The sequence below is a fragment of the Ranitomeya variabilis genome, chromosome 4, assembly GCF_051348905.1.
Source record: "Ranitomeya variabilis isolate aRanVar5 chromosome 4, aRanVar5.hap1, whole genome shotgun sequence".
In the NCBI taxonomy this organism is placed as follows: Eukaryota; Metazoa; Chordata; class Amphibia; order Anura; family Dendrobatidae; genus Ranitomeya; species Ranitomeya variabilis.
This window is the reverse complement of record NC_135235.1, coordinates 698,068,386-698,094,123: the sequence shown is the minus strand read 5'-3', so window position 1 is coordinate 698,094,123 and position 25,738 is coordinate 698,068,386. Positions and strand designations below refer to the sequence as shown.

The following is a 25,738-nucleotide window of genomic DNA, read 5'->3' as shown; positions in this document are numbered from 1 at the left end:
TGCTAATGTGGAGGGGGTACAGACCCCCCCGGGACAACGTGCATGGATGGTCTACTGTCCCATCTTAACCTGGTCACCGCACGATGCAGCGCTGTGCTCAGAAATAGCGGCACCGTATATATACTTTGCTTTGCGGGAAACAGCTCCCGCAGAGCAGTATACATACGGCGCATGTTGGTAATGGGTTAACTTTTTTAAACCTATTCATTAATTAATGAAAAAAGCCCCTTTCGAGCCTAAAAATACTAGCCCGTAGCAGCCCCAAAATTGGCGCATTATATTAGATGCATCAATCCTGGCATTTTGCCTGGCTTTTTCCAGGTGCATGGGCAATCGGGGTAATATTTTGGAGGGTTGATGTCAGCTGTGTAGTTATCAAAGATGGGAAAGGACCCCATGTGATTTTTTAAATTATTTATTTATTTAGTAACCAGTCTGATATGTGTCCAGGCGTCTTCACCATGCTGTTCCCATTCCATTTAAACAGTGATTTCAAACATTTTAGGATTTTCCTGCCCCCCAACCCACCTGCTGGGGTCTTCTGGTAAAATGCTTTCCCATTGACTTTCACTATACTCGGTACTCGAGTCCAAGCGTCCAACCTGCTTGATTCGAATAACAAGCACTCAAGAATTTTAGTTCTCGCTCATCACTAGTGGATACAATTGACAACGCTTCAGGGAATTTGCAGGAATATTTGGTGAATACTTGATGGATCTTCTGCTTTTTGGATTGGCTCCTCCTGTAAGTCCTATTAAACAATCCAGGAGAAAATTGTGTTTCATGGCGACATCATGAAAAGGGAGTTAAAGTGTGAAAATACACCTGTTACCACTTTCTGGGGTCGGATGCCTTTTTTAAGCATGTGTCATATCGCTTGGGTGTTCCTTACATAGTGATTGTCACATGACAAGGGGATACCAAATGTCAGAACTAGTGATGAGGGAATATACTCGTTGCTCGTGTTTTCCTGAGTACGCTCGGGTGGCCTCCGAGTATTTATGACTGCTCGGGGATTTAGCTTTCCTTGCCCCAGCTGAATAATTTATGGCTGTTAGCTAGACTGAGTTCATGTGGGGGTTGCTTGGTTGCTAGGGATTCCCCACATGTAATCAAGCTGTCTAGTAGCCACAAATCATCCAGCTGCGGCAAGGAAAACTAAATCTCCGAGCAGTCATAAATACTCGGAGATCACCCGAGCGTGCTCAGGAAAACCCAAGCAACGAGTATACTCGCTCATCACTAATCAGAACCAATACACAAATGTGACATAAAGATAATAAATGACACAAGAAACAACAACAAAGTGGAAAAAAACAAACAACCATCGCACTTCCGTATAGTGACAGGATTAATATTAGAAATATATTGCACAGGGGATAATGCAGTCAATTCCCACCAGCAGAATCCAGGAACAATAGAATTAGAAATGATTCTTTCTCCGCAGCTTATATAGGACTTAATACATTCCTGATTCAGGAGAATAATAGAAATGGGGCAGAAAACAGCCGAAGAAAGTTCAGAGAAGAAGCTTCATAGAAAGACATTGAAGTTACAGACGCCATTTAAACCTTTGGAAGAACGTTATTTCAGCACTTTACCAAGTAAATCCCCCCAGAACTGTAGCAGGTAAAGACCCCAATATCCACAGGTGTCCCTTCTAATTGGGGGGAAACTATGACCTCTAATAATCCTCGTACGGTTCTAACAAACACGGAAAAGTGCCCCTTTATGGAGGTGACAGAAAGTCTGTTTAGTCACTTTAGCTTCATAGTATCAGCTCTAATCCAATGGTGAGATAGAGATTTATCCTGAAGAGTCACAGATTGTTGGGTTGTTATAAAATGTTATATTTAGGGGGGGGGGGGTTTGTGTTGTCTCTTTATAAGAATTACAATGGTTTTGTTCCTTTTCCGCTAATAGATACAAATGACCCAAATATGAAAGACAAGAACCAATGAAACATGTATTATTCTCATAGTATGGTGCCTCTTTCTTGGCCCCCACACAGTATAATGTTCCCGCAGTACTGCCAACCTTCAAACATATTATAACACAATATGCTCTGTACAATATACTACCACCCAAACCACTAGATAATGATTCCTCACTTCTTGATGCAGTATGGTGCCCCTTTCTTGGTTCACACACACAGTATAATGTTCCTTCAGTACCTCCATCATTAAGTTTATTTTGTAACATTTTGTTAAATATGCTTATTTTGCACATTTATTTAATCAAGACTATTCACCAGGTGCATTACTCTTAAAGAAAAATGTCATGATATTCTCATAAAAATGTAGTGGTTTATTGAATTATCCACAGAAAAAAACAAATTGCAGCAAAACGTAAAAATAGATGAAATAGTTACGAATAGATTGTCCATGTGTAAATATCAGCGCTTGTTACTCATCTTTCCCAAAGTTCTGAATGGTAAAGGCCATCTGTCTGTGCGAAATCTGAAGTCATCATGGCTACCAGCTGTTCCTTCCTTGTGTGACTTGTCTGATGTCCATGGAGAATGATGGTGAAGACAGGAGGTGACAGCCCCCACGTGACAAGCCCCCACGTGATGAAAGCCCCCCACACCCTCCTAAGAGACGTTATTTATATGTCCCACAGACCACGTGTTCCCTTTATATGGTGTTTACTTATACTCTGAGCTACACACACAGAAATAACTTTGTAATGTCAGCAAGAAGCAATGTGCTCAGTACTGAATTCAGAATACGAATAATTCAATTAATAATTAATATTTACCACATTTTAACTTTTTGGGGAGTGTTTTTTAAGTAATATATGAAAGTCTATGGATGGGAATTTTTCTCCTAAAAACATGATACACAGAGGAAAGAAACAAAATGTAAATGGAGACATTGGCATCAAATTACTCCTGCCTTGTTGTTCTTACAAAAAAGCTTTTATAAAAGCCTAACTTCTGTGTGTGAATCAGACATGAGATCTAACGTGATAGAAGATTACAGTGCGGAGAAGACGGGAAACCTTCATATAGAGGCCGGTGGGGATGGAGTCAGTGACGGACTCTGGACCAATATGTTTCTAGTGCCGTAGTAGTAGATGAAGATGTCGTCCTCAACATGAAGTAGTTATTTCTCCTGTCACGTGTAATGAATATCTGTGAAGAAAGCTTGAGGGTATTTGTCCACGTTCAGGTTTGCTTCAGGCTTTGGTCAGGATTTTATGCAGGTAAAATCCTGACCAAAAATGCACCTGAGGTCACTGGCAGGTCACCTGCGGTGTTCCTGCGTGTTTTGCTCATTGTAGCAACATGCTGCGTTCTGAAAAAAACGCACTGCATGTGCGTTTTTGCAGGAAAAACGCATGCGTTTTTTAATGCACAGTGGAGACGGGATTTCTTTAAATCCCCTCCACTATGCTGTAACATCTGGACGCTGCGTTTTTGACGCTGCGGCTCAACGCTGCGTCAAAAACGCAGCGTTTCCTGAACGTGGACACATACCCTGAAGGTACTACAAATTATTACGAGGAACACTGTCCACACACTAAAGAAGACCAATAAGAACCAAGCAAGAAAAGAAATGTGTATTAAGTGGTCAATATCACCCAAAATACAATGATGTTACATCGGCTTTTTTTTCATGATTTTTATGATGTTACATCAGCTCATCTTCCTCTCATTCAGGTCTCTACAATATCGGATCCTCTCAGTGAAGATCTTCTATATAAGAGAATTTTCCTGATATACTCATCAAAGATGGATATGGACAGAGACAAGATGGCTGAGAGGATGTTACACCTCACCCTAGAGATCCTCTTCCGGCTTACTGGAGAGGTGAGAGATTCTGATGACGTCACATTACATCATTCTTATCTATGGGAATAACAGATGGACAGAACTGGAGAGGTGAGGACTCTGGAAATATCTGTAGTGAGATTTATTAATGTGTCTCTCCATAACCAGGATTACACAGTAGTGAAGAAGACCTCTAGTGAGCGCTGTCAGGACCCTGTGTCTGAGGGATGGGGAAGACCCCTGAGCCTTATAATGGGCCCTCCACCTCACCCCCTGATGCATGAGGACATCAATGACCAGAAGATCGTAGAACTCACCTACAAGATGATTGAGCTGCTGACTGGAGAGGTGACTCTGATGGGACATTATACAGTAACACTATGAAGGGATCTGGGGGGATAAATGTATCATTCTATGTGTTAGGTTCCTATAAAGTGTCAGGATGTCGCCGTCTATTTCTCCATGGAGGAGTGGGAGTATTTAGAAGGACATAAAGATCTGTACAAGGACATTATGATGGAGGTTCTCCAGCCCCTCATATTAACAGGTAATAGGCAGGAGTAAATACACACGGCATATAATTATATGTATGTAAAGAATGAATTCAGTCTTTGCATGTGTTTCTTCCAGATCTATCCAGTAAGATGACAACACTAGAGAGATGTCCCCGTCTTCTTCTTCCACAGGACTGTAAACAAGAAGATCACAATGTTCCTCAGGATCATCAGGTAGATGGAGAGAAGCGTCATGAGATCCCCTGTGATGTGTTGACGGCTGTGGATATCTTGTGCTCAGTCTGGTTTTATTCACCAGTATTATATGTTTTGTATTTGTGTAATGAGAACGGTGGCAGGATTAGAGCTGATCATAGATGTGACTTCTCCATCTGTCTGTGACTTTTACAATATTTGTTTCAGCATGAAGATCTGACCCCTATTAATACCACAGAGACATATCTGAGGGGTGATGAGCGATGTAAACAGGAGATTCCTACATATAACTACCCAGGTGAGTAGTAACCACTAAATGCAGAGAAGTCACAGATTCTTCTCAGTCACCAGCTGTGGCTGCTTTATCGGTGGTGTAGTCCGGCCGTATCACATCGTGTGATCACCATTATTTCTCTAGGTCGCAACATTTTCCTCCACCCAAAACTGTTCCAATTACTTTTGGGATTGAAAGCCCTTTTCTATAGAACTTAGAACCTGGAAGATCCACCTATACCTCTGGGATTAGGAGACGCTGACTCTTACCTGCCCAGATCTGTAAACTAAAAAGCCAAATGACAGCGTACGTAGAATGTGGTGAGAAGTTAGAAAATCACTTCAAGAAAAATATTATGATGGGCCTGTTCGAGAAAGCGGAGGGTAATGATGCTGTTGGCTTCCTAGGACCCTGATATTTTATTGGATGAATCTACCTTCTTTTTCTGATGAATGTGCTCATATGGCCCATACAAGAACAGATCCAGCCTTTCTGGCCAAACCTCACTTTTATGATCAACTACATTAAATGTGCAGTGAGGCCAAGTGTGAATTTCTGTACAATAACAAGAGTTTCCCTTTATCCTGACTTTTCAGTTTCTTTTAAAACTGACTGATTTAAAACAGGATTGTGATAAACTGCATAAAAGACATTATACCTGTGCCATGACATATCTCTAAGCTGTGCGTGGCTGATGGCTGTAATATACAGTGCCTTGCGAAAGTATTTGGCCCCCTTGAACTTTTCAACCTTTTCCCACATATCATGCTTCAAACATAAAGATATCAAATTTAAATTTTTGGTGAAGAATCAACAACAAGTCGAACATAATTGTGAAGTCGAATAAAATTTATTGGTTATTTTAAATTTTTGTGGAAATTCAAAAACTGAAAAGTGGGGCTGCAATATTATTCGGCCTCTTTACTTTCAGTGCAGCTAACTCACTCCAGAAGTTCATTGTGGATCTCTGAACGATTCAGTATTGTCCTAAATGCCTAATGATGATAAATATATTCCACCTCTGTGTAATCAACTCTCCGTATAAATACACCTGCTCTGTGATAGTCTCAGGGTTCTGTTTGAAGCACAGAGAGCATCATGAAGACCAAGGAACACAACAGGCAGGTCCGTGATACTTTTGTGGAGAAGTTTAAAGTTGGATTTGGATACAAAATAATTTCCAAAACTTAAAACATCCCAAGGAGCACTGTGCAAGCGATCATATTGAAATGGAAGGCGTATCATACCACTGAAAATCAACCAAGACCCGGCTTCCCCTCTAAACTTTCATCTCCAACAAGTAGAAGACTGATCAGAGATGCAGCCAAGAGGCCCATGATCACTCTGGATGAACTGCAGAGATCTACAGCTGACGTGGGGCAGTCTGTCCATAGGACAACAATCAGTCGTACACTGCACAAATCTGGCCTTTATGGAAGAGTGGCAAGAAGAAAGCCATTTCTCAAAGATATCCATAAAAAGCATCATTTAAAGTATGCAACAAGCCACCTGGGAGACACACCAAACATGTGGAAGAAGGTGCTCTGGTCAGATGAAACCAAAATAAAACTTTTTGTCAACAATGCCAAACGATATGTTTGACGTAAAGGCGACACAGCTCATCACCCTGAACACACCATCCCCACTGTCAAACATGGTGGTGGCAGCATCATGGTTTGGGCCTGCTTTTGTTCAGCAGGGACAGGGAAGATGGTTAAAATTGATGGGAAGATGGATGGAGCCAGGGCCGTATTTAGAGTTTCTGCTGCCCTAGGCACTTTTAGTGCTGCCTCCCCCTTTGCTGAGTATGACACTATCGGCAGTGACTTTGGCAAGAATCGCTGATGTGAAAGTAGCCTTTTGCAGTAGATCGGGCAGTTTTTCTGCATCTGCCGCGTAATGGATCACTTACGGCAACACTGCGTTCAGCCTCATTCATTCCCTATGGGATTTGCGGCTCTTGCCATGATCTGGCAAATGCGGTACCATACCTCCCAACTTTTGAAGAAGGGAAGGAGGTATAAAGTTTGCGGCGCGCGTAGTTCGCCGCGGTAAATTTTAGGCCACGCCTCTGACCACACCCATTTCACAACTAGTCACACCCATATCCACGTCCCAACCACAGCTATTTAGCACTGCTGATCACACTGTTTTATATACAATAATTATAAACAAAAAAATATGGCCACAGTGCTCCATACTGTATAATGGCCACACATGATGCTCAATACTGTATAATGGCCACACATGATGCTCCATCTATATATATAATTGTCTGAGGGTTTTTCCGTCTGTCTGTCTTTCTGTCTGTCTGTCCTGGAAATCCCGCGTCTCTGATTGGTCGAGGCCGCCAGTCCTCGACCAATCAGCGACGGGCACAGCATGGCGACGATGATGTCATAATGGAAATCCCGCGTCTCTGATTGGTCGAGGCCGCCAGGCCTCGACCAATCAGCGACGGGCACAGTATCGACGTAGATGTCATAATGGTTGCCATGGCGACGATGATGTCATAAAGGTTGCCTCGACCAATCAGCGACGGGCACAGTCTGCCTCGAATTCTGGAATCATCATTGTCCATATGCTACAGGGTCATGCATATTCTAGAATACCCGATGCGTTAGAATCGGGCCACAGTCTAGTACTGTATAATAGCCCCACATGATGTTCCATACTGTATAATGGCCCCACATGATGCTCCATACTGTATAATGGCCCCACATGATGCTCAATACTGTATAATGGCCACACATGATGCTCCATACTGTATAACGGCCACACATGATGCTCCATACTGTATAATGGCCATTGGCCACACATGATGCTCCATACTGTATAACGACCACACATGATGCGCAATACTGTATAATGGCCACACAGTTCTCCATACTGTATAATGATCCCACATGATGCTTAATACTGTATAATGACCTCCCCTCCTGTATGCATGGCTCATATTCCCCCCCTGTATGCATGGCTCATATTCCCCCTCCTGTATGTTAGGGCTGGCGGAATGCACCGAGTAAATATAGAGATGTTATTTGGTGCGTTCGCAGCCCGTGGTCCACCGTGCAGGAAAAGAACCTGCTGCTGGAAAACATACAATCTCCTCACCAGAGGAGCCAGTATTCTAGTTGGCTTATTTCAGCCGGGGCCCTGAAACCATACACACAATCTCCTCACTGGAGGAGCCGGTATTCTAGGTGGCTTATTTCAGCCGGGTCCCTGAATCCACACAAGCGTGACCACATTGGCGCAAAACACATAACTTGCATTGATACTAGCGCATGGCCGTGCGGCCATGCGAACCTTATATAGCTGCAGCAAGTACAAGACCTTCCTAGAAGGACCAATGAGAGGCTGCCACAGAGCCTGAGCACCTTCAAGACATTCCTGGAGAACCAATGGGCTTTGCTGCAGTATCCAAGCATGTGACGCTCGATCTCCAATGAGAGATCTTACCCTGGGCATGCTCAGAAGTAGAAAAGCAGGACTTAGTCCCAAAAGCATCTGCTCGCCGCTGCCCAGCACAAGCTTCAATGTCAGAAGCTGGAAAAGCAGCAGTAACCCTTTGCACAGAGTCAGACTGAGCGAGACGCTGGGACCGACGTCTCCGCTGAGCAGGCTCCACTGCGGCAGGAGAAGAATTGGAGACCGCAGCGGAGATGGCCCGAGATTCCCCCTGTATAGAGGTGGGAACTCGACCCTTAACATTACCCCCCCCCCTCCTTGGACCTCGCTACGCTCGAAGGCAGCAATGAGCTGCGGAGCCCGAATGTGCTCAGCAGGCTCTCAGGACCATAACCCTTCCAGTCCACCAAATAAAATTTTTTGCCACGTACCACCTTGCACCCCAAAATAGCATTCACCTCGTAATCGTCCGTAGACGAACCCGATGTCCCGGCAGATGACTCGGAAAACCGAGACATGTATACGGGTTTCAAGAGGGACACATGAAAGGTGTCAATGATACCCAGGCGTGGTGGAAGGGCTAAACGGTAGACCACAGGGTTAACCTGTTCGAGGACCTTGAAAGGGCCCAAGTAGCGAGGTGCAAACTTAGTGGGCTCAACTCCTTTTTTTTTTGGTAGAGCATTGAACAGCAAGGTGGATTGTTGCTGAGGGAAAAAAAAAATCTTTAAATCTTCAGCTTAGCGAGTGAGAGCTAGCTGAGTGTGACCTGAGCGTAAGTGTGAATGGCGGTAAGTGTGACTTGTGATTCAGTGAAGAGGTATTTGGAAAGCCTTTAACAAATATCTGTGTGAATAGGTGTGAGTTGCTGAATTGGGAGTAGCTATATTCACAAGGGGTTAACTTAGGGTGGGGGCTCATAATTAAGTTGTTATAAGGGGCAGCTGTTTGGGACTCAAGTCCTTTTTGGTAGATCATTGAACAGCAAGGTGGATTGTTGCTGAGGGGAGAAAAAAAAATCTTTAAATCTTCAGCTTAGCGAGTGTGAACGAGCTGAGTGTGATCTAAGTGTCAGTGTGAACGGCGGTAAGTGTGACTTGTGATTCAGTGACTTTGGATTCAGGGAGTTTCCAAGGGAGGAATTGCTGAATTGCTGTCTGTATTTTATTAATACTTTGTATTTATTTTTAACGTTTCTGTCTGGTGCAATCCCCATTAGGAAATGCGCTCCACTATTGTTAATGCCATCCAGTGCACAACTTGCCACATGTATGCAGTCCTTGAGCAGCCGGTCGAGGGTGCATACTGCTGTGCGAGATGTGAGCATGTTGAGCATTTGGAAGCCCAAATTCTGGATCTAAATGTGCAGCTGGCAACACTGAGATCCATAGACAATATGGAGAGGAGTTTTCTGCTCACTGAGCAGACACTCAATGGGATAGATGGGGGGGATGGTAGGATGGAGCTGCAGGACAGTGAAGTAGCTAGCTGGGTGACATTCAGAAAGCGGGGTAGAGGGAAGAGTGGCAGGGAGGCTAGTCCTGATCTGGCACACCCCAATAAGTTTGCTAAATTGGCAGATGAGGGGGGTGCCAGTACAGGGGTAGCACTGCTGCAGCCAGACATGTCCTCTGAAAGCCGGAGGAGTGACTGCTACAGTAAGGAGAGAAATAGGAGAGCAGTACAGGCCAGACAGGTGCTGGTAGTGGGGGACTCAATTATTAGGGGAACAGATAGGGCAATCTGTCACAAAGACAGGGATCGCCGGACGGTGTGCTGCCTACCTGGCGCTCGAGTCCGACACATCGCTGATCGGGTGGACAGATTACTGGGAGGGGCTGGTGAGGACCCAGCGGTCATGGTGCACATTGGCACAAATGACAAAGTTAGAGGTAGGTGGAAGGCCCTTAAAGATGATTTCAGGGAATTAGGCTGCAAGCCGAAAGCAAGGACCTCCAACGTGGTTTTTTCCGAAATACTGCCTGTACCACGTGCCACGCCAGAGAGGCAACGGGAGATTAGGGAGGTTAATAAGTGGCTCAAGAATTGGTGTAGGAAGGAGGGGTTTGGGTTCCTGCAGAACTGGGTCGACTTCTCAGTTGGCTACAGGCTCTACGCTAGGGACGGGCTGCACCTCAATGGGGAAGATGCAGCTGTGCTGGGGGAGAAAATGGCTAGAAGGTTGTAGGAGTGTTTAAACTAGGGATTGGGGGGAGGGTATTCAATTTATAGGAGGGGAAGATAGTGCAGATAGAGACCTGGGCACAAATAAGGAAGTTGGGGGTGGCGGTGGCATGGGGGGTGGGCTTAGAACAGTTAATAATTTAAGAAAGAATAGAGGTACAGAGAGGAACATCAAGTGCATGTATACTAATGCCAGAAGCCTCGCCAACAAAATGGACAAATTAGAATTAATATCATACAATCTAGGAGAACTAAGAGTTCGACAAAATGGCCAGAAAAGTAAATAATGTAAAATCAAATTTTATTGAGAAAGAATTAAAAATTGAACAATACACAGTACCTGAGGAAGCGGGATTTATTATACGCGAAACGCGCGTTGGGGTGGTCGACCGAGGACAGGACAGGACTTGCTGCACTTTATGGGTAACTAAACTTTATCCTGTTTATTATGCTTATGCGCTGTGCACTTTACTTGTATCACGATATGTGGTGACATTACCAGTATTTTCAATGCAGTACATACTTTGTAACTAAACCTCTACAGTCTGACTATAATGTATTGATGGCAGCACATAAGATATATATATCTGAACATATTTATGTTTTGGTACATTAGTTTATGTCCGGGTCCGTGATCCTTGGTCCCTTATGTACACACGGACTATTCACACAATTTTAAATATATGGTAAATTTTCCATAAGTACTGTGTATTGTTCAATTTTTAATTCTTTCTCAATAAAATTTGATTTTACATTATTTACTTTTCTGGCCATTTTGTCGAACTCTTAGTTCTCCTAGATTGTATGATCATGATCAGAGTTGCCTTTGATATACCTTTCTGTTATTTATAACTGACGTTCCATATATACATAAATTAGAATTAATGTTGTTGGAGAATAATTATGACATGGTAGGGATATCTGAAACATGGCTGGATGAGAGCCATGACTGGGCTGTTAACTTGCAGGGCTATAGCCTTTTCAGAAATGACCGTACAGATAAGCGAGGGGGAGGGGTGTGTCTGTATGTAAAATCATCCTTAAAACCCATCTGGCGTGATAATATAGGTGAATTTAATAAAAATGTAGAGTCCCTGTGGGTGGAGATAAGGGGAGGGGGAAAAATAATAAATTACTGATAGGGGTTTGTTATAAATCTCCAAAAATAATGGAAGCAATGGAGAATATCCTCGTAAAGCAAATAGATGAAGCTGCGACTCAAGGAGAAGTCATTATTATGGGGGACTTCAACTACCCTGAAATAGATTGGGGAACAGAAACCTGCAGTTCCAGCAAAGATAATCTGTTTTTGACAACTATGAGAGACAATTACCTTTCACAACTGGTTCAGGACCCAACAAGAAGGGGGGCACTGCTAGACCTAATATTAACAAACAGGCCAGACCGCATATCAAATATAAGGGTTGGGGGTCACTTGGGGAATAGTGATCACAAAATAATAAGTTTTCATGTATCCTTTAATAAGATGTGTAGTGGAGGGGTGACAAGGACACTAAACTTCAGGAGGGCAAATTTCCAACGGATGAGAGAGGATCTTGGTGCAATTAACTGGGACGATATCCTGAGACATAAAAATACACAAAGAAAATGGGAGACGTTTATTAGCATCCTGGATAGGACCTGTGCACAGTATATACCGTATGGGAATAAACATACTAGAAATAGGAGGAAACCAATATGGCTAAATAGAGCTGTAAGGGGTGCAATAAGTGACAAAAAGAAAGCATTTAGAGAATTAAAGGAAGTAGGTAGTGATGAGGCATTAAATAAATACAGAAAATTAAATAAATTCTGTAAAAAGCAAATCAAGGCAGCAAAGATTGAGACAGAGACTCATTGCCAGAGAGAGTAAAAATAATCCCAAAATATTCTTTAACTACATAAATAGTAAGAAACTAAAAAATGAAAGTGTTGGCCCCCTTAAAAATAGTCTGGGGGAAATGGTGGATGAGGATGAGGAAAAAGCCAATATGCTAAATGACTTTTTTTCATCAGTATTTACACAAGAAAATCCCTTGGCAGACAATATGATCAGTGATAACAAAAATTCCCCATTAAGTGTCACCTGCTTAACCCAGCAGGAAGTACGGCGGCGTCTAAAAATCACTAAAATTGACAAATCTCCGGGCCCGGATGGGATACACCCCCGAGTACTGCAGGAATTAAGTACAGTCATTGATAGACCATTATTTTTAATCTTTAAAGAGTCCATAATAACAGGGTCTGTACCACAGGACTGGCGTATAGCAAAAGTGGTGCCAATATTCAAAATGGGGACAAAAACTGAACTCGGAAATTATAGGCCAGTAAGCTTAACCTCTACTGTGGGTAAAATCCTGGAGGGCATTCTAAGGGATGCTATACTGGAGTATCTGAAGAGGAATAACCTCATGACCCAGTATCAGCACGGGTTTACTAGGGACCGTTCATGTAAGACTAATTTGATCAGCTTCTATAAAGAGGTAAGTTCCGGACTGGACCAAGAGAACCCAGTAGATGTAGTGTATATGGACTTTTCAAAAGCTTTTGTTGTGCCACACAAAAGGTTGATACATAAAATGAGAATAATGGGGATAGGGGAAAATATGTGTAAGTGGGTTGAGAGCTGGCTCAGGGATAGGAAACAAAGGGTGGTTATTAATGGAGCACACTCGGGCTGGGTCGCCGTTAGCAGTGGGGTACCACAGGGGTCAGTATTGGGCCCTCTTCTTTTTAACATATTTATTAATGACCTTGTAGGGGGCATTCAGAGTAGAATTTCAATATTTGCAGATGACACTAAACTCTGCAGGGTAATCAATACAGGGGAGGACAATTTTATATTACATGATGATTTATGTAAACTAGAAGCTTGGGCTGATAAATGGCAAATGAGCTTTAATGGGGATAAATGTAAGGTCATGCACTTGGGTCGAAGTAATAAGATGTATAACTATGTGCTTAATTCTAAAACTCTGGGCAAACCGTCAGTGAAAAAGACCTGGGTGTATGGGTGGATGACAAACTCATATTCAGTGGCCAGTGTCAGGCAGCTGCTACAAAGGCAAATATAATAACGGGATGTGTTAAAAGAGGCATAGATGCTGATGAGAACATAATTTTACCTCTATACAAGTCACTAGTTCGACCACACTTAGAATACTGTGCACAGTTCTGGTCTCCGATGTATAAGAAAGACATAGCTGAACTAGAGCGGGTGCAGAGAAGAGCGACCAAGGTTATTAGAGGACTGGGGGGGTCTGCAATACCAAGATAGGTTATTACACTTGGGGCTGTTTAGTTTGGAAAAACGAAGACTAAGGAGTGATCTTACTTTAATGTATAAATATATGAGGGGACAGTACAAAGACCTTTCTGATGATCTTTTTAATCATATACCTGAGACAGGGACAAGGGGGCATCCTCTACGTCTGGAGGAAAAAAGGTTTAAGCATAATAACAGACGCGGATTCTTTACTGTAAGAGCAGTGAGACTATGGAACTTTCTGCTGTATGATGTTGTAATGAGTGATTCATTACTTAAATTTAAGAGGGGACTGGATGCCTTTCTTGAAAAGTATAATGTTACAGGGTATATACACTAGATTCCTTGATAGGGCGTTGATCCAGGGAACTAGTCTGACTGCCGTATGTGGAGTCGGGAAGGAATTTTTTTCCCCAATGTGGAGCTTACTCTTTGCCACATGTTTTTTTTTTTGCCTTCCTCTGGATCAACATGTTAGGTTAGGCTATGGGTTGAACTAGATGGACTTAAAGTCTTCCTTCAACCTTAATAACTATGTAACTATGTAAGTCGCAGCCTGATGTTACGTGCGGAGAGCCGCACTAAATCGCCAGGAGCAAATGTCGGAGCGGGGCGCCGATGTGCATCGGCGGAGGACCTCATTCTCTCCTTGGAGGCCCAAATGGCATCCTGAGTGCGGTCCCAAATATTCCGTTCCTCCACAGCCCAGTCTGCCACCCTGGAGTCAGCGGAAGACACGGCTATAGGCACAGGTACCCGCGGATGCTGACCATAGTTAAGGAGGAATGGGGTTTGACCAGTGGAGTCGGCTACGGCGTTGTTCAGTGCAAACTCCGTCCACGGTAGCAGGGAAGCCCAGTCATCCTGCCTGGCTGAGACAAAATGTCGCAGATATGTGACCAAGGTCTGGTTGGCCCTCTCTACCAACCCATTCGTCTCGGGATGATATGCGGAAGAGAGATTCATCTCAATGCTGAGAAGACGACAAAGCTCTCTCCAGAACCGAGACGCAAACTGGGGACCCCGGTCACTGACAATTTTGTCTGGCATACCGTGTAGGCGGAAGATGTGTTTTATGAACAACGCTGCCAAGGCCCATGCAGAAGGTAGCCGTGGAAGCGGCACCAAATGCACCATTTTAGAAAAATGATCGGTGATAACCCAAATGATGGTACAGCCACGAGACTTGGGCAAACCCACCACAAAGTCCATCCCGACCATCTCCCAGGGCCTGTCTGCCACTGGCAAGGGATAGAGTAACCCAGCTGGCCATTGTCGACGAGACTTATTTTTGGCACAGGAGACACACGCCTGAATATAATCTCCGACGTCACGGACCATATGTGGCCACCAGTACGTCCTCGCCAGCAGTTCAGATGTCCTTTTTGTCCCAAAGTGTCCACCCACTCTGGACGAATGAGCCCAAGAGAAAACCTCCGGTCGCAAATTAATGGGTACAAAAGTCTTGCCCGGAGCCACAGACTCCCGAGGCTCCCCTTCCTCCTCCTCAGATGACACAACGGAGCGAGAGAGGGCGTCAGCACGAATGTTCTTCTCCCAAGCGAGATAATGGAGGGTGAAGTGGAACCGGGAGAAGAACAAGGACCATCTGGCCTGACGAGAATTTAGCCGCTGGGCTGTTTGTAAATAAACCAAATTTTTGTGGTCCGTGAAGACCTGGAAGGGAAAGCGAGCCCCTCCAAAAGATGTCTCCACTCCGAGAAGGCTAACTTCATTGCTTAGCAACTCCCTGTTCCCGATGGAATAATTCCTCTCCGCTGGTGTGAAGGTCTTGGAGAAGAAGAAGCAAGGATGCTTCCGACCTTGAGCATCCTTTTGGAAGAGGACTGCTCCTGCACCAACAGATGAGGCATCCAACTCCATTATAAACGGCTTATCAACATCGGGACGATGTAGGAAGGGAGTGCTAGCAAAATGAGACTTAATAGAAGAAAAAGCCTTGGAGACCTCTTCAGACCACAATTTGGGATTTGCTCCCTTCTTGGTGAGGGCTACCAAGGGAGCTACCAAAGTTGAGAAGTGGGGAATGAACTGACGATAGTAATTTATGAACCCCATAAAGCACTGCACCGCTTTAAGAGAATGGGGTTCTTGCCAGTCCATCACAGCCTGTAGTTTGGCAGGATCCATAGCTTATCCCTGGGCGGAGATGATATAGCCTAGGAAAGCTAAAGACTCAAACATACACTTCTCCAACTTTGCATAGAGGGAGTTTGCCCGTAAGAGGTCGAAGACTCTGCCAACATCTCTCCGGTGGTAGTCAATATCTGGAGAGAAGATGAGAATATCATCCAGATAGACTACGACTGAGGTGGAAAGCATATCCTGGAAGATATCGTTGACAAAGTCTTGGAAAATGGCTGGGGCATTACAGAGCCCGAAGGGCATCACCAGATACTCATAGTGCCCATCCCTGGTATTAAAAGCCGTCTTCCATTCGTCCCCCTCATGGATGCGAATCAGGTTATAAGCACCCCGCAGATCTAATTTGGTAAATACCCTTGCTCCCCGTAGCCTATTAAAGAGCCCAGAAATCAGGGGCAACGGGTATTTATTCTTAACGGTGATGGCGTTAAGACCCCTGTAATCTATGCAAGGACATAATTCTCCGTTCTTCTTCTGCACGAAGAAGAACCCCGCCCCTGCAGGTGACACTGACTTCCTAATGAACCCTCTTGCCAAATTCTCCTGGATGTATTGGGACATAGCCTCCGTTTCCGGGAGAGAGAGGGGATAGACCTGTCCCCGAGGAGGTTCTGCTCCAGGCAAGAGATCAATAGGACAGTCATAGGGACGGTGAGGCGGAAGGGTCTCCGCAGCCTTTTTGGAGAAGACGTCTGCATAGGACCAATAGCACTTGGGAAGGGAAGAGAGATCTGCGGGTATCTCAGTAGAGGAAACCTGAACGCACTCCCTCACACATCTGCCCTTACATGAATCACTCCAACCCAATATCCTCCCAGAGGTCCACTCAATATGTGGGGAGTGGAAACGGAGCCAGGGTATTCCCAGCAGAATCTCGTCCATTCCCTAGGGAAGAACAAGAAGGGAAATAATCTGGTGGGAAGGGGACATAGATAACGTGAAAGGGACAGTCTGGTGTGTGATTTGTGAGGGAAGTGTCGACCCATTCACTACTCTAACAGTCACCGGTTTGGCGAGCATCACCAGAGGTATTGCATGGCGCAGAGCAAAAGCAGAGGACATGAAATTCCCCTCTGCTCCAGAGTCCACACAAAGCTCGACTGTTAGAGTGGAACGAAAGCAGGTCAAATGTGTGAATGATGCCCACCACATCGTTAATCATGCTCCTTCACCATTATAAGCTCTAGATTTCAGATTTACAGGCTTATCCAAATTCAAAAAAATAATAATCAGGACACCAGACTGATTTACAGGGTATTTGATTAGGTGTTTTTGCATTTTCTTGGTTCCCTACAGAGGTAAAACATGTTGTGTGAAGAACCCTATCGGCATCTGATGAACTACTTCACATCTTCTTAATCCTCTCATAAGGCAGAAGGTGGATTTCTGACTATATTGGACTCCACTAGACAATGGAGCTGAGTCCGAGTCACCTATCAGTCGTCATTAATAGTGTAGAACTTAAGATCCATTTACACTGCAAGATTACTGTGAATGAGTATCCCTAAGAACTCTTGTTTCAAGAGAACCGTGTTGCTGATCACGCAATAAATGAGCAGAACTTACTCATCAAGTGGAACGGTCTTTTGTGCTGCGCAAAATATAATTTTTCTATGCAGCTCGCCGTAATATGTATATAGGACATGTGCTGCCGAGAACAGTGGCAGCCTATGGGCACTGAGCGATCTATTACAGGTTGTTCACTGTTGTTTGCAAACAAGCAATTTAAGGACCAACGATCAACAAAGTTGGTGATCAAGCGGTCATTTAGAGCAGCATATCCTCTATTGTAAATGGACTCTTAGGGTGCTTTCACATTACCTTGTGTCCCCATCAGGGCATATGTATGAATTCTCCTGCAAAACGGGGTCCGGACGCATGCGCCGACAGGGCCATAGACTGTAATGGTGACAGCAGAGCAAACGTGAGCTCTGCCACACACTTTTTTCGGGAGTGTACACCTACAGGAGACGGACACTCGGATGCAGTCTACTACATCTCAGTGTCCACCTTCTGTAGGAGTACACTCCTGAAAATGTTGCACGGCAGAGCGCACGTTTGCTCTGCTGTCACATTAGTTTATAGCCATGTCGGCGCATGCTTCCGGATGCCGTTTTGCAGAGGATTTTGGACGTATGCCCCGACAGGGACACAGAAGGCAATGTGAAAGCACTCTTACCCTACATGCAATTACACAGCTTACTTGGGTTAACTGTGGCAGAACGTTTTTTATAAGTTATAAATTCTACAAACTTCCACCCAGAGACCACACACACACACACTATACAAGTCTCTATCCACAGACTACACACACACACACACACACACACACACACTATACAAGTCTCTACCCACAGATTACACATGCACACTATACAGGTGCTTCTCACAAAATTAGAATATCATCAAAAAGTTAATTTATTTCAGTTCTTGAATACAAAAAGTTAAACTCATATATTATATAGTCATTACAAACAGAGTGATCTATTTCAAGTGTTTATTTCTGTTAATGTTGATGATTATGGCTTACAGCCAATGAAAACCCAAAAGTCATTATCTCAATAAATTAGGATAAATTAGGATACTTTATAACACCAGCTTGAAAAAGGATTTTAAAATCCAAAATGTTGGCCTACTGAAATGTATGTTCAGTAAATATACTCAATACTTGGTAGGGGCTCCTTTTGCATCAATTACTGCATCAATGCGGCGAGGCATGGAGGCGATCAGCCTGTGGCACTGCTGAGGTGTTATGGAAGCCCAGGTTGCTTTGATAGCAGCCTTCAGCTCGTCTGCATTGTTCGGTCTGGTGTCTTTCATAGTTACATAGTTATTAAGGTTGAAGGAAGACTGTAAGTCCATCTAGTTCAACCCATAGCCTAACCTAACATGCCCTAACATGTTGATCCAGAGGAAGGCAAAAAAAACCCATGTGGCAAAGAGTAACTCCACCATGGGGAAAAAAATTCCTTCCCGACTCCACATACGGCAATCAGACTAGTTCCCTGGATCAACGCCTTATCAAGGAATCTAGTGTATATACCCTGTAACATTATACTTTTCCAGAAAGGCATCCAGTCCCCTCTTAAATTTAAGTAATGAATCACTCATTACAACATCATACGGCAGAGAGTTCCATAGTCTCACTGCTCTTACAGTAAAGAATCCGCGTCTGTTATTATGCTTAAACCTTCTTTCCTCCAGACGTAGAGGATGCCCCCTTGTCCCTGTCTCAGGTCTATGATTAAAAAGATCATCAGAAAGGTCTTTTTACTGTCCCCTCATATATTTATACATTAAAATAAGATCACCCCTTAGTCTTCGTTTTTCCAAACTAAATAGCCCCAAGTGTAATAACCTATCTTGGTATTGCAGACCCCCCAGTCCTCTAATAACCTTGGTCGCTCTTCTCTACACCCGCTCCAGTTCAGCTATGTCTTTCTTATACACCGGAGACCAGAACTGTGCACAGTATTCTAAGTGTGGTCGAACTAGTGACTTGTATAGAGGTAAAATTATGTTCTCCTCATGAGCATCTATGCCTCTTTTAATACATCCCATTATTTTATTTGCCTTTGTAGCAGCTGCCTGACACTGGCCACTGAATATGAGTTTGTCATCCACCCATATACCCAGGTCTTTTTCATTGACGGTTTTGCCCAGAGTTTTAGAATTAAGCACATAGTTATACATCTTATTACTTCGACCCAAGTGCATGACCTTACATTTATCCCCATTAAAGCTCATTTGCCATTTATCAGCCCAAGCTTCTAGTTTACATAAATCATCCTGTAATATAAAATTGTCCTCCCCTGTATTGATTACCCTGCAGAGTTTAGTGTCATCTGCAAATATTGAAATTCTACTCTGAATGCCCCCTACAAGGTCATTAATAAATATGTTAAAAAGAAGAGGGCCCAATACTGACCCCTGTGGTACCCCACTGCTAACCGCAACCCAGTCCCGAGTGTGCTCCATTAATAACCACCCTTTGTTTCCTATCCCTGAGCCAGCTCTCAACCCACTTACACATATTTTCCCCTATCCCCATTACTCTCATTTTATGTAACAACCTTTTGTGTGGCACCGTATCAAAAGCTTTGGAAAAGTCCATATACACTACGTCCACTGGGTTCCCTTGGTCCAGTCCGGAACTTACCTCTTCATAGAAGCTGATCAAATTAGTCTGACATGAACGGTCCCTAGCAAACCCGTGCTGATACTGGGTCATAAGGTTATTCCTCTTCAGATACTCCAGTATAGTATCCCTTAGAATGCCCTCCAGGATTTTACCCACAGTAGAGGTTAAGCTTACTGGCCTATAATTACCGAGTTCAGTTTTTGCCCCTTTTTTGAATATTGGCACCACATTTGCTATACGCCAGTCCTGTGGTACAGACCCTGTTATTATGGAGTCTTTAAAGATTAAAAATAATGGTCTATCAATGACTGTACTTAGTTCCTGCAGTACTCGGGGGTGTATCCCATCCGGGCCCGGAGATTTGTCAATTTTAGTTATTTTTAGACGCCGCTGTACTTCCTGCTGGGTTAAGCAGGTGACATTTAATGGGGAATTTTTATCACTAGTCATTTTGTCTGCCATGGGATTTTCTTTTGTAAATACTGATGAAAAAAAGTCATTTAGCATATTGGCTTTTTCCTCATCCTCATCCACCATTTCCCCCAGATTATTTTTAAGGGGGCCAACACTGTCATTTTTTAGTTTCTTACTATTTATATAGTTAAAGAATATTTTGGGATTATTTTTACTCTCTCTGGCAATGAGTCTCTCTGTCTCAATCTTTGCTGCCTTGATTTGCTTTTTACAGAATTTATTTAATTTTCTGTATTTATTTAATGCCTCATCACTACCTACTTCCTTTAATTCTCTAAATGCTTTCTTTTTGTCCCTTATTGCGCCCCTTACAGCTCTATTTAGCCATATTGGTTTCCTCCTATTTCTAGTATGTTTATTCCCATACGGTATATACTGTGCACAGGTCCTATCCAGGATGCTAATAAACGTCTCCCATTTTCTTTGTGTATTTTTGTGTCTCAGGATATCGTCCCAGTTAATTGCACCAAGATCCTCTCTCATCCGTTGGAAATTTGCCCTCCTGAAGTTTAGTGTCCTTGTCACCCCCCTACTACCCATCTTATTAAAGGTTACATGAAAACTTATTATTTTGTGATCACTATTCCCCAAGTGATCCCCAACCCTTATATTTGATATGCGGTCTGGCCTGTTGGTTAATATTAGGTCTAGCAGTGCCCCCCTTCTTGTTGGGTCCTGAACCAGTTGTGAAAGGTAATTGTCTCTCATAGTTGTCAAAAACCGATTACCTTTGCTGGAACTGCAGGTTTCTGTTCCCCCAATCTATTTCAGGGTAGTTGAAGTCCCCCATAATAATGACTTCTCCTTGAGTCGCAGCTTCATCTATTTGCTTTACGAGGATATTCTCCATTGCTTCCATTATTTTTGGATATTTATAACAAATCCCTATCAGTAATTTATTATTTTTTCCCCCTCCCCTTACCTCCACCCACAGGGACTCTACATTTTCATTAAATTCACCTATATTATCACGCAGGATGGGTTTTAAGGAAGATTTTACATATAGACACACCCCTCCCCCTCGCTTATCTGTACGGTCATTTCTGAACAGGCTATAGCCCTGCAAGTTAACAGCCCAGTCATGGCTCTCATCCAGCCACGTCTCAGATATCCCCACCATGTCATAATTATGCTCCAGCAACATTAGTTCTAATTCATCCATTTTGTTGGCGAGGCTTCTGGCATTAGTATACATGCACTTGATGTTACTCTCTGTACCTCTATTCTTTCTTAAATTACTAACTGTTCTAACCCCACCCCCCATGCCACCGCCACCCCCAACTTCCTTATTTGTGCCCAGGTCTCTATCTGCACTATCTTCCCCTCCTATAAAATGAATACCCTCCCCCCCAATCCCTAGTTTAAACACTCCTCCAACCTTCTAACCATTTTCTCCCCCAGCACAGCTGCCCCTTCCCCATTGAGGTGCAGCCCGTCCCTAGCGTAGAGCCTGTAGCCAACTGAGAAGTCGGCCCAGTTCTGCAGGAACCCAAACCCCTCCTTCCTACACCAATTCTTGAGCCACTTATTAACCTCCCTAATCTCCCGTTGCCTCTCTGGCGTGGCACGTGGTACAGGCAGTATTTCGGAAAATACCACGTTGGAGGTCCTTGCTTTCAGCTTGCAGCCTAATTCCCTGAAATCATCTTTAAGGACCTTCCACCTACCTCTAACTTTGTCATTTGTGCCAATGTGCACCATGACCGCTGGGTCCTCACCAGCCCCTCCCAGTAATCTGTCCAGCCGATCAGCGATGTGTCGGACTCGAGCGCCAGGTAGGCAGCACACCGTCCGACGATCCCTGTCTTTGTGACAGATTGCCCTATCTGTTCCCCTAATAATTGAGTCCCCCACTACCAGCACCTGTCTGGCCTGCCCTGCTCTCCTATTTCCCTCCTTACTGGAGCAGTCCCTCCTCCGGCTTTCAGAGGACATGCCTGGCTGCAGCAGTGCTACCCCTGTACTGGCACCCCCCTCATCTGCCAACTTAGTAAACTTATTGGGGTGTGCCAGATCAGGACTAGCCTCCCTGGCACTCTTCCCTCTACCCCGCCTTCTATCTGTCACCCAGCTAACTGCCACACTGTCCTGCAGCTCCATCCTACCATCCCCCTCCTCATCTATCCCATTGAGCGTCTGCTCTGTGAGCAGAAGACTCCTCTCCATATTGTCTATGGATCTCAGTGTTGCCAGCTGCACGTTTAGATCCAGAATCTAATCTGGGTTTCCAAATGCACAATGTGCTCACATCTCGCACAGCAGTATGCACCCTCGACCGGCTGGTCAAGGACTGCATACATGTGGCAAGATGTGCACTGGATAGCATTAACAATTGTGGAGCACATTTCCTAATGGGGATTGCACCACACAGAAACGTTAATTAAAAATATATACAAAGTATTAATTAAAAAAAAAAAAAATCATCTTCCTCTTGACAATACCCCATTGATTCTCTATGGGGTTAAGGTCAGATGAGTTTGCTGGCCAATCAAGCCCAGTGATACTGTTGTTTTTAAACCAGGTATTGGTACTTTTGGCAGTGTGGACTGGTGCCAAGTCCTGCTGGAGAATGAAATTTCCATCTCCAATACAGTTTCCTGGTAGACGGCTGCACTGACTTTAGTATTGATAAAACACAGTGGACCTACACCAGCAGATGACATGGTTCCCCACACCATCACTGATTGTGGAAACTTCACACTAGACCTCAAGGAGCTTGGATTGTGGCCTCTCGAATTTTCCTCCAGACTCTGGGACCTTGATTTCCAAATGAAATGCAAAATTTACTTTCATCTGAAAATAACATCTTGGACCACTGAGCAACAGTGCAGTTCGTTTTCTCCTTGGCCCAGGTAAGGCTACTTTCACACATCAGGTTTTTTGTTTCAGGCACAATCCGGCAATTTGTGAAAAAAACGTATCCGTTTTTTTCCCATAGAGTTGTATTAGCGCCGGATTGTGCCTGATGGCCAGAAGTTTCATCCATTTTTTCCGGATCAGTCCAAATAGTCGTTTCCGGCGCACAGAGAAAACGTCCACTGCAACGTTTTTTTGTCCGGCGGAAAAAAAACCCCACATTCATGGAATCGGCCAAAAACACATGAAACGGATGTGTGAAACAATTAATCCGGCGCCCGAATCCGGTTTTCAATGCATTTTCCGTACAAATCATGCAGATTTGCCTTTCTGAGGTCTCTCTCTCTCTCTCTCTCTCTAAACGGATCCGGCGCATCAGTTTTTCACAATTTAGGTTGGATCCGTTTTTTTAAACATTTGCCGGATTTAGACTGTGTGCACACGTAGCAGATTTTTCGCGTTTTTTTCGCAAGTTTTCGCTATAAAACCGCGAAAAAAACACTCAGATTAAGCATCCTATTTAATAGAATGCAATCCGCATTTTTTGTGCACATGCTGCATTTTTTTCCTGAGCGGAATCGCATTCCAGAAAAAAACGCAGCATGTTCATTAAATTTGCGGAATCGCGGGGATTCCGCACAGCTAGGAATGCATTGGTCTGCTTACTTCCCGCATGGGGCTATGCTCACCATGCGGGAAGTAAGCAGATCATGTGCGGTTGGTACCCAGGGTGGAGGAGAGGAGACTCCTCCACGGACTGGGCACCATATAATTGTTAAAAAAAAAAAAGAATTAAAATAAATAATTGTGATATACTCACCCTCTGATGGCCCCCCGGAGTCTTCCCGCCTGTCAGCGGTGCACGTGGCCGCTTCCGTTCCTATAGATGGTGTGTGTGAAGGACCTGCGATGACGTCGCGGTCACATGACCGCGATGACGTCGCGGTCACGTGACCGCGACGTCATCGAAAGTCCTGCACACACACCATCTATAGGAACGGAAGCCGCTGAGATCGGCTGTCTGCGGAAGGTGAGTATAACCATTTTTTTAATTTTTTTTAACATTCTATCTTTTACTATTGATGCGGCATAGGCTGCATCAATAGTAAAAAGTTGGTCACACTTGTCAAACACTATGTTTGACAAGTGTGACCAACCTGTCAATCAGTTTTCCAAGCGATGCTACAGATCGCTTGGAAAACGCTAGCATTCTGCAAGCTAATTATGCTTGCAATACGCTAGTTTTCTGCGGGAATATGCATGCCAGCTCCGCATGCGATATACCCGCGGTAGGAGTTGCAGAATTGCCGCGGAAATTCTGCAACGTGTGCACTTAGCCTTAGCCTGAAAACAAAAACCTGATGTGTGAAAGTAGCCTAAGACATTCTGGCATTGTTTTTTGGTCATCAGTGGTTTGACACAAGCAATGCAACACCTGTAGCCCATGTCCCGGATACGTCTGTATGTCTGTGTGTGGTGGCTCTTGAAGCAATGACTCCAGCAGCAGTCCACTCTTTGTGAATTTCCCCCAAATTCTTGAATGGCCTTTTCTTAACAATCCTTTCAAGGCTGTGGTTATCCCTGTTGCTTGTGCACCTCTTTCTAACATACTTTTCCTTCCACTCAACTTTCTATTGATATGCTTGGATACAGCACTCTGTGGACACCCAGCTTCTTTATGAATTGACTTTTGGGTTTACATTGGCCATAATCATCAACATTAACTTAAATAAACACTTGAAATAGATCACACACACCCACATACTCACTCTACAAATTTCCTGACACACTACACACATATACATTGCACAAGTCTTCTCCCACTGAAAACATACATTATACAAGTCTCCTCCCACAGACCACACATTACACAAGTCTCTTCGAACAGACTACGCACATTACAGAAGTCTCCTTCTACAGACAACTCACACATTTATAAGTCACCTCCCACAGACCACATTAATTATTCATGTCTCCTCTCACAGATCACACATTACGTAAGTCTCCTCCCACAGACCACACATATTACACAAGTCTCCTACCACAGACCACACATATTACACAAGTCTCCTACCACAGACCACACATACTACACAAGTCTCCTACTACAGGCCACACACATTACACATTTTCCAACTTCTCTTGAATCTGACAATACCCTGCATTCAGTTTTACACTACTGTCTGGGCACATGACAGAGTTAAAAATTGAAGGAGCGCTATTTAGCTTTTTGAATGCAGATCTTGCTGGTATAGTTTGCAGGCACAATGTAATGGAGCACTTTCATGGTCGCCTGGCAGCTGAAAAGATGGCCACCAGGAACAAGGTTGGCACTATCTGCTCTATTTTTCAGATCCCAGAGATTGTCTTAACCTTCATCTTTCAACTCCTGTACATGTATCTGGACTTACACAGAGACTCCTAGGCTTGTGCTACAGTGTTACCTGATATTTTGGGTTTAATATGGCATGAATAGTCAGAT

The 25,738-nt window shown here is 44.0% G+C and overlaps 2 protein-coding genes across 2 annotated transcripts in view; one reads left to right on the top strand and one right to left on the bottom strand.

Moving 5' to 3' along the window:
* The window catches only part of LOC143767734 (uncharacterized), a 464,270-nt gene that overhangs the window by 58,395 nt on the left and 380,137 nt on the right, over positions 1-25,738 (bottom strand). The gene's annotated exons all lie outside the window — the stretch shown is intronic.
* Positions 1-25,738, top strand: part of LOC143767739 (uncharacterized) — a 36,937-nt gene that overhangs the window by 6,444 nt on the left and 4,755 nt on the right. Inside the window, exons 2-6 of the mRNA XM_077256249.1 lie at positions 3,665-3,814; positions 3,944-4,123; positions 4,199-4,322; positions 4,406-4,503; positions 4,693-4,783. Coding sequence (XP_077112364.1) covers positions 3,737-3,814; positions 3,944-4,123; positions 4,199-4,322; positions 4,406-4,503; positions 4,693-4,783 — 571 coding nt within the window. The 5' untranslated portion in view covers positions 3,665-3,736. The remainder of the gene's footprint in view (positions 1-3,664; positions 3,815-3,943; positions 4,124-4,198; positions 4,323-4,405; positions 4,504-4,692; positions 4,784-25,738) is intronic.